Source organism: Arachis hypogaea, chromosome 20 (genome assembly GCF_003086295.3).
Source record: "Arachis hypogaea cultivar Tifrunner chromosome 20, arahy.Tifrunner.gnm2.J5K5, whole genome shotgun sequence".
NCBI lineage: Eukaryota > Viridiplantae > Streptophyta > Magnoliopsida > Fabales > Fabaceae > Arachis > Arachis hypogaea.
In genome coordinates, this window is record NC_092055.1 from 103,594,078 (window position 1) to 103,603,463 (window position 9,386).

Sequence of the window (9,386 nt, forward strand, 5' to 3'; positions counted from 1 at the left end):
GAAAGTTACGGTAAGATTAGAAATAACCGTATGTAGTGTGAATGGGTTTAAATACTAATTCTAATTTTTTAAATTTTAAAATTTAAAATTAAATAATTAATTAATAATCTAATTTTTAATTATAATTTTATCTTTTTTTTAATTCATTGTACACATTATATACAACTAGTTTTGGTTCTCAATATTTTCTCTTTCTCAAACTACATATTGTATAGATATAATTGGTCATTTTAATTATTGCACAAGTATCATCGTTTTATTTTTTATTATATTTTTATACCGAGCATTTTTGTTATAAAAAGGAGGCAGTAGGCTACCAAGTTGAAGCTGATGTATGATGATTAGGTAGATTGAGTGGTGAGGCTCGTGCCACCAACCCCAATCCGGACGGTTGGTTGTAACCTGAAAGTTTTCAAAATAGTCAAAGGCATGAAAATTGACCGCTAACACCTCCCCATCTAATCATCTCCATTTACTCCTATACGTCACTTAATTCTTAATCTTATTTTTTACACTATTAAAAATTTAAAATCTTAGTAACAATTAAATTTTACATTTATCTTCGGGTAATTACTAAATAAGTAAATAGAAAGATCATATCATCTATTTTTTGTGAAGGAAAAAAAGAGGTTAGAAAGTGTTAAGTCTGCAACATTGAATTAATTAGGATGGTAGAAGTTGAGTGACTTGAACAGTCACAGGTGCATGAACTACAAAGTCTACCTACCACCTTAGTTTTCGACTTTTCGGTCTTAAACCAAAGGCTCTTAAACTACCACACCCTTATATACCCATTCTGCTACTCCTTCTTCTATTGCTTCCCACAATTCATCATCATCCTTTCCTACACTAGTAAGACCACAACTCTCTTCAATTTCAGTGTTGTTTATTGATTTATTGATTTTATTTTTGTATGTTATGTTTTGTGAATTAATCATTTTTTGGGATTGAATTTCAGTGGCAAGTGAAACGGTAATGGTTGATGAAATCTCCTATCCTTCCACGATCACTACTACCAAGCCCCTGTCTCTTCTTGGTCATGGTAGGTATACTCTGCTTCCGTTGACTTGAATATTAAAAACAAATAATTAATCAACTTATTGATTTTGTTGTATGATGGATGATGATTCAGGAATCAAGGACATGGAGATCCATTTCCTCCAAGTGAAGTTCTATACAATCGGGGTCTATTTGGACCCTGAAATAGTGAACCACTTGACACAGTGGAAGGGTACACCCCCAAAGGAGCTTGAAGAGAAAGAAGAATTCTTTGATGGAGTGATTGCAGCTCCAGTGGAGAAGGTGATTAGGCTTGTGGTGATCAAAGAGATCAAGGGAGCACAGTATGGGGTTCAGATTGAGACTGCTGTGAGGGACCGTTTGGCTGCTGATGACAAATACGAGGATGAAGAAGAAGCTGAATTGGAAAAGATTGTTGAGTTCTTCCAATCTAAGTACTTCAAGAAGAATTCAGTCATCACATATCATTTCCCAGCGAACTCTCCAACTGCGGAGGTACCTTGCATTTCCGTTACTTTTGCTCTCTGCGAATATGTCCAAAAAATAAAATTGACTACAGAATTTAAGATTTAGAATTAGAAAAAATTGGCCGATGTTAGCCAAAGAAAATTGGCTTGCTAGTTGAGTTTCAGCATGGCAGTATATATTTAATTTTAGTTAATGGTATGGTTGTTAATGCAGATTGTGGTGTCTTTGGAGGGGAAGGAAGATTCAAAGTTTGTGGTAGAGAATGCCAATGTGGTGGAGACCATCAAAAAATGGTACCTTGGTGGCTCAAGTGCTATCTCACCCTCAACCATTTCATCTTTGGCTACCACCTTCTCTCAGGAATTGTCCAAGTGACACAAGACAAACTCTTCTGTGTTGCAATGATCTTGTTATGTTTTGCCGATTTCTAGCTACTTTTTCACTTATTGCAATAATATTTAATTATTGTATTTAATCGGTGCAAGTTGACTTATATATTTTTTTGCAACACTAGTGAAGACGAATACATAAATCTATCAGGAGAGATTGCATTTATCTAAATCTAAAGATAATAATATTGAACATAACAGCAGAATGCACCTTCTCCACGTTGGAATAGAACAACACAACACTAGTTAACTGTCAAAAATAAAATTCAGCATCAGTCTCGTTTACCAAATTAAAGGTTTTCGAAGCAAATTAAGCAACAACCAAATATCAAATTCAAAGTGACATGCAACAATTCTTCAGCTTACTAATCTAGGATCAAAATTACAATGTTTAAATGACAAAAAAAAAAGAAAAATTTATTTCATTTCGTCTATAAAATTATATTATGAAAATGACACAAGTTAGCTTAGAGGATTGGATTGCAATCACAGAGATACTCTTATATAGAATGAGAGAGTAAAGAGATATAAAAAGAAAATAAAAAACTGAAAACTTATCTGCAGTCAACTTTATATGAAGTGTTTTTGGATTATTGATATGTGTTATTATTTGATTTGATAAAAAAATCAATTTATTTTATACAAATAATTTAATTTAAAAAATTATTTAAGTTAGACTAAACAATTACTTTTACTAGTAACAAAAAAAAACAATTACTTTTACTTTCAGGATTTGGATCCTCTCAATTTTGAATTTCACTTTAGAGGGTAAAGTGTGATCTCTCACCATTTATTTCTTAGGTGGGACCAAGAAAGAATATGAGAGAGAAACTATTCAAGGGTGAGAGATCATACTTCACTCTCTAAAAATAAAAATTTAAAATTTAGAGAATTCAAATTCAATTTTTCAGAATTAATCTCAAATTTTTAATTGAGTGTATTTTTTTTATTCGGATTTCTTAATCTAATTTCTTATTTTAAATGTATTTCTTAATTTTTGTTTTTATTCAATTTTTTATGAATTATGAAAATCATTTAATAAAATAAGTAATTGATTATCTCATCCCACCATTTGATGTTAACGACAAGATTGGCTTAGCGTTAGACAATAGTTGTTCACGTCTTTATTGTCAAGGTTAACCTAGAGATTGATTATGTTATGATTACTTCCGAGATTGTAAAGTTAGTACTTTTGTCCTAAAAATATTATTTAAGAGTTATATTTTTTTATAAATAATTTAGGAAATATAATTAGAATGAGAGTTGATTTGATATCAACAACATTTAGAAATTAACGTTGTTTGTGTTGTCTATAAAAGTATCCAATTAAACCTAATAGACAATTGTATGAGAATTTTATCTTCTTTTTTAATCCATTATTCATAATTATTATTGTTTTTCTATACTTTTTTATTATTTTATTCTTGAATAATTCAGAATCCATGGAAGCTAACATTCATGAACTAAGATTGTAATCATCTGGTCTCCATTGCTTATATAGTTGAGACTCTATCCCAACTTGTTGATTTGCAGTAGAATCAAATTGTGGAGGAACACAATTTTGATAAAGATGAACCTCAAGATCCTACCCTCTAATGGCAAATAATACTTGTTGCCATGTTTTGTAATTGTTCTCACATAATTTCTCACTGATTGGATTAAAGAATTTTTTGTTGAAGAAATTGATTGGAAGAGAATCAATAACAGAAGAAGAATTTGTGGCGGTGTTGGTGGTGAAGTCACCAGAAATTTCAGGTGTGGAAGCCATAGATCAAAACCCAATAACTCTTGGTACCATGAAAGCTTTCTCATATGCCTTCAATGGCAAGAAGCAGAAACTAACCAAGAGTGAAAGAAAGAATGAAAACAGAAACAGTTGAAGTAAGAAAGAACTAGAGAGCACTATTACTTGCAAAAGAAAGAAACAAACTGATAATGCAAAAAACAAAAAAAAGCAGCTAGCTATCAATTAGACAGAGTGACCTATTTATACGTGAGTGCACTTAGCTAGAATTGGTCAATGACTCTAGCTCTAACAACTGCTACAACAGAAAACTAACTAATGCACTCTTGATTCTTGATCGTTCTATTTTGCTATTTAACTCGCTCAAATTGTTGCTCTCCTTCACAGGAACCACATCATTGTATTTTATTGGTCGGACCAAAACAAATAATGTCTTTTTGGCCTAAAATGCAGAAAAACCAATTTTATTAAACCATTAAATTTAGGCCGGCTAAAACTCGTGCAGAAGCTGTTTCTCTTGTTTAACACATTTTTGCATGCGTAGAAATTTATATCGATTTATATCCGAGCAAAATCCAAAAAAGAAAAAAAAAAACTTGTTATCAGTAATTATGAGTGTTGCAATGTTCCAAATACGCAAATTGAATTAGTGCCGATTGCAACTTAAAAAAGAAAAGGAGAGAAGGGGGTTTGATTCTCGCCAACATTGCACTCAATTTCGCACATACAAACAAATGTTGCCTCGCTTGTTGCATGTCACTCTCTTACTATAGTTGACAAAATTAATGCTTCCGTGGTTGTTCAAATTGTGTGCTTTAGTGGGATTCCTTCCATATTGTTAATTAGCATAGTCTTCTACTTCCCAACTCAAACCAAGATGCAAATAATGGAATAATAATTTAAAAGAGGAGGCATGAAACAAAAGATGTATCGTGGATCAGTAGCCATGCACCCATCATCAAACAGGTGTTAAAAGAGACAATGGTCTATGAGGTCCTTTTTTTTTTTAAGAAAAAAAAGGGAAAAATAAAGCATTGACGTAATGTCAATTTCAATCTTCACAGTATATCCACAATTCTCATTACTTGGTTGAAATCCAAAGGTAGTGGTGGAAATGGAATGAAATTTTCCTTTTCTATTTTCAACATGTGGGCCTAAGAAGCCCATAAAGGGGGTATTATAGGAGAAGAAGCAAAGAGATTGAGATTCCATGACCCATGAGCATAAACAATCATGATTTCTTGGAGTTCTATATGCTCTTGTACTCAAATTGCCCGTCAAATCAAACAGGAATAGGACAAGCACTGCATGACTATGATTATTGATTAGTCTCCCTTATGTCCATGACCATGATGACATTGGTTCCCTTCATCAATGTTATGTTAATCTATCATCATAATTTGAGCACAATTTATAGCTGATCTCATTACAAAAATATTATGTGTACACTAAAATTAGTCACTAAAATTAGCTACTAATATATTTATGTGTAAATACATGTGTGGTTTAATTTATTTTCAATATGTATTTATATTTTAATATATATTTTATACTGATGACTGACTTTAGTAGCTGATTTTAGTGTACACGTAGCAAAACTCATAAAATAAAATAAAATTCAATTTTTACATTTTTTCTTATGACTTGACAACAATATATATATGCTATGCAATATGCATCTAGCTCTAGCCACACCTGTCAACAATCTCTTGTGGAGAAGATAAATGAAAATTTGCATTTGGTATAAATGCTCGAGTCCTTCAACTTCCAAATGGTGGATAAAAATTGGAGAGAATCTGATTGAAGTTTTGTTTCATTGATAATGGTACTATAAAGGAACAAAAATAATGTATTAAATTTCATTAGCACTATGGTGCCGGCGTGACAAAACTCGGAATCCCAATTCATTAAACGAAATTTTGTTCTCTACTTTAAAGGGTGTTGGCATGTTGTTACTCTTTATGCCTTGTAATTTCTCTACTTTTGAAGTTTGGAATCAAAGTAACTTAGACCTTCATCTACCTATGCAGAACACTTTGAATATAATAATAATTGACTAGAGTCTGGATATATCTCTTCCACGAGTAAAGATAGTGATTTTAGAGTTCTTATCGTTTGTGTTTTGTGCTTATTGACTAGTTTCTCATTCAGTGTTGTTATCAGATTTTCCCACTCTGCCTTTCTGAGGTGCTATTCAGGACGTAGTTTAAGGTAAACATGATATTAGGTAATGTTACATACAATTTTGTTTTACTTGTAAATATATACACTAATGTCTCTTGGGATATATTATACAATATTTAATATTCTTTGTATTTTGTATGACACTTATCTCCTTTGTAGGCATAACAAATTAAGAGCTTTCATTGATAATATCACACAACCTTTGCAGATTTCTCTCTATTGGAGAAGAATATGCTACCCACATGGAGGGGGAAAAGGGAGCATTAGTGTCTACTCTGAGACAGATTGCCAAGTCGCATGCCATTCTTATTCTCAGTCATATAAATTGAATTAGTTCTACAATTCGAATGTTGATCATGAACCAAGTATATATGATATCAATTTAAATATTCCTTGATTACACCTAAGATCCACTACAACTCTTATCAAAGGATAAGGAATAAGGAACTATGGACTAAAGTAAAAGTTGAACTGAGTTTGAACATAGTTCAGCATCAATATTTATTTACCGGAGATAAAATGCCATTTTAGAACCCAAATAGTTGCACATTGCTTGCTTCTCAATCTATTTACAATCATGTCCGAAAACATGCACAAACATATATGAAATCAAGTTAAATTTTCTACACTAATATCTACCTCTATATATCCTCAATTCTTCACACTATCATACAAGTACACAATAGAATATGAAAAGTTCTTAAAATCCTAATTCAAGTTTGAAAAAAAAATACATAAGCAAAATATACTTATCTCTTCATTTATTCCATCCCTTGCCTCTTTCTAATGAACTCCTTTTTTCTTTTCAAATTAGCAAAAGCAATGTCTCCATTCATAATATGAAATTCAAACACTCATGATCTAGATGTGAATGAGTCAAATTACTCATCCCTCCATCAGTGAATTCCAACAAAGTGGAAGGTTAAGCAGCAACTTTCAACTAGCTAGCCAATCTCATCAACAACTACAGCTACATGATCAGGTTGATACCCTCCTGAAGCATTATTATCTGCATGACTATTCCTTGTTCCTGAAGCTGCAGCCACAGCAACAGCCACAGTTGCAACTTCAGAACTTGTTGCTGGTTGCTCAATCAAACACCTTCTACAAGTTGGGCAAGAGGAGTGTGATTGCAGCCATGTATCTATACACTTAACATGGAATCCATGGTTACATTTTGGTAGCACTCTAACTTTTTCCCCATTCATAAACTCCCCTAGGCAAATTGCACAATCAGTGGCTTTAATACAACTATTAGTAGCACCTGAATTACCATAAACAACTATAGGAATCTGATGCAGAGCACTCTTCTTCAGCCCTTTAACCGCTAATCGCGCTGCTGCTTCGTCCGGGGTCTCGAAAGCCAACCTTCGGCTACATCTTAGAGCGCAACGCACTATTGAGTTGAGTCCCAAAGCACATATGAGTGCACAGAGCAAAGCAGCCAAGATAATCACCATGTTGGTGTCGAAATTCGGGTCGCCTAAGGAGGAATCTTTTGTCCTATTTACATCACCAGAGCTTGAACTTGTGTCTAGTAATAAACGGTGTGGATGGTGAAGAGCCATTATATGCATGTTTGAAAGACACCAATGTTTCAAAAAACAAGAACTCAGAATTCTTGTACCCTTTTTGATGGATTGAAGGAGCGGAGAGAAGGAACTTTTTTGAGTTGGGGCAATAAGCGTTAGGATTCTTAATAGATAAAGAGTCTCAGAGAAGCATCTTTGGTTAGAAGGAGAAAGGAATCATAGAAAAGATGGGTGGTGTGGTGAATAGTATGTGATTGTTTTGAGGGTGAGAAAAACCAACACAATCACTTTTCTCACAGAGACATAAACTCAAACACATGGCTCTCAATTCACTTAATGATCTGTGTGGACTCTAATCCAATCAAAGTTTGTTCCACATAAGCAAAAGGCCATCATGCAAACTAGGACTAGATTTTGGAGCACAGAAATTAAGAGACTCGAAACTGTGATGCAGAACAATAAGGTGATGGTGGTGGTGGTTGTTGTTGATGAGTGGTTTCTAGTGTTTAGAAAAATGCAGAGGCAATATTATTATTGGGACATAGATATTATGTTATGAAATGAAAGCATGACAACAAAACCAACTACTACTTGTGTTTTTGGTTTGTGTGTGTATCACTTGCGGTTATTATTGCACTGAGATATATGTATGATATGACATGCAGATTGATTTGATTTTATATTTCTTCTTCGTTTTTTTAAGAATCAACAGAGGAATTTTGATTATGGCACCTGATCCCACCTAATCAAAAATTATTAGTAGATTATTTAAAAGAAAGCACTTATTCTAAGCACCAAATCCTTCTTCCACTCCTCCACTCAACTCATTAACTTGAAATAATGTTAGAAATAAAAATAGATGTTCACTCATATTTCTTGTTTTCCATTCTTAGATCGTAATCATAAACCAAAAACAATAAGAAGCTTGTTCAGGTTGGCTTTTGCTGTTTTGGGGTTAGGCATCAATCACAATAGATTTAACGCTACATATTCTTTTCTTAGTCATCTTATTGTTTGATTTTAAAATGAATAAAAAATTCATTAAGTTGCATAATTAAACGAAGTTATGTGTGCTAATAATAATCTCAAAGACAAAATTTATAATGGAATGTAAAAGACGTAAACAGCTGACGGTTTAGGATTAGACGATTGCGAAAGAAGCCAAACGTGCATACAAAATTTAAGGGGAAAAATCATACAGCGTGAATTGTGACATATAATTATCATCAAGGTACTATGGAGGATGTGACTATAATAGGGAATTTTTACAATGAATCTTTGGTGTTGTGGCATGTGAAGGTGTGGTTAGATTTCTACATCATGGGCCACTCTAACCCCAAATGAAGAGAAAGGTCCAATCTATGGGCCCAAGAAAAGGGTCCACAAAGTGGCCTAGGCTTTCAGATTTTGCATAATAATTTCATAGATAGACACATGTACCCGTTGGGTTGCCTTAACTCCATGCAAGCTCCATCAATGCCCGTTTGAGTGTTTAACTGTCCTCACCTACTTTGCTGAATTGTTGGCCCCTTGCTGAGACATTACCCATGTTCATGCTTCCATTGATTTTATTCAGTGGCAGGATTTTCTGGAATTGGCAGCTAGCAAAAATTAATTCATATCTGTAGATCAACTAAATTAAAATTTACAGAGAATTTTTTATAATGAAATTTACAGAGATTCTGGAAAATGGGAAAGCTTAAATGGGCATAGTGTAGCCCAACAACTCTTAGATCTACCAACATGGTTGGGCAACATCCTTGTTTTTGTCGTTGGCCTACATCGTTTACTGCATGTCTGCATCTGATTAAAATTGTTCACTCGTTCTGTTGTGTTCAGGGCCCAAAATTGGATCACCTAATTATTATCTCAACAAATATTGGTTGACGCGGAGAAGAAAGTAAAAACAGATCAAAACAAAAAATCTAGTGATATACTTATATTGGCATTTATACAATGATTGCAATAGTGATAAGAAAATATAAAAATAAAAAATCTAGCAATATAATTTTGGTGTCATTAATTGTATTTTTTTTTTTTGTTTATATA

At 33.1% G+C, this 9,386-nt stretch overlaps 2 protein-coding genes across 2 annotated transcripts; one reads left to right on the forward strand and one right to left on the reverse strand.

Annotated features, from left to right (window-relative positions):
* Positions 1-323: 323 nt before the first annotated feature.
* LOC112784300 (chalcone isomerase-like protein 2) lies at positions 324-1,963 on the forward strand. Its single transcript, XM_025827454.3, has 4 exons — positions 324-852; positions 959-1,042; positions 1,133-1,515; positions 1,702-1,963. Coding segments are annotated over exons 1-4 (630 nt in total). The 5' UTR covers positions 324-851; the 3' UTR covers positions 1,864-1,963.
* Positions 1,964-6,330: 4,367 nt separating this feature from the next.
* Positions 6,331-8,369, reverse strand: LOC112784977 (RING-H2 finger protein ATL74). Its single transcript, XM_025828372.3, has one exon. The coding sequence runs from the start codon at positions 7,380-7,382 to the stop codon at positions 6,750-6,752; it is 633 nt and encodes a 210-aa protein (XP_025684157.1). The 5' UTR covers positions 7,383-8,369; the 3' UTR covers positions 6,331-6,749.
* Positions 8,370-9,386: the final 1,017 nt, after the last annotated feature.

What these genes read in the sequence shown, in the direction of transcription:
- LOC112784300 (XM_025827454.3), top strand. An exon ending in CCTGTCTCTTCTTGGTCATG is followed by an intron (nt 1,043 to 1,132) that starts GTAGGTATACTC and finishes ATGATGATTCAG; the next exon opens with GAATCAAGGACATGGAGATC. An exon ending in CGAACTCTCCAACTGCGGAG is followed by an intron (nt 1,516 to 1,701) that starts GTACCTTGCATT and finishes TTGTTAATGCAG; the next exon opens with ATTGTGGTGTCTTTGGAGGG.
- LOC112784977 (XM_025828372.3), bottom strand. Translation starts at nt 7,382, where the DNA reads ATGCATATAATGGCTCTTCACCATCCACACCGTTTATTACTAGACACA.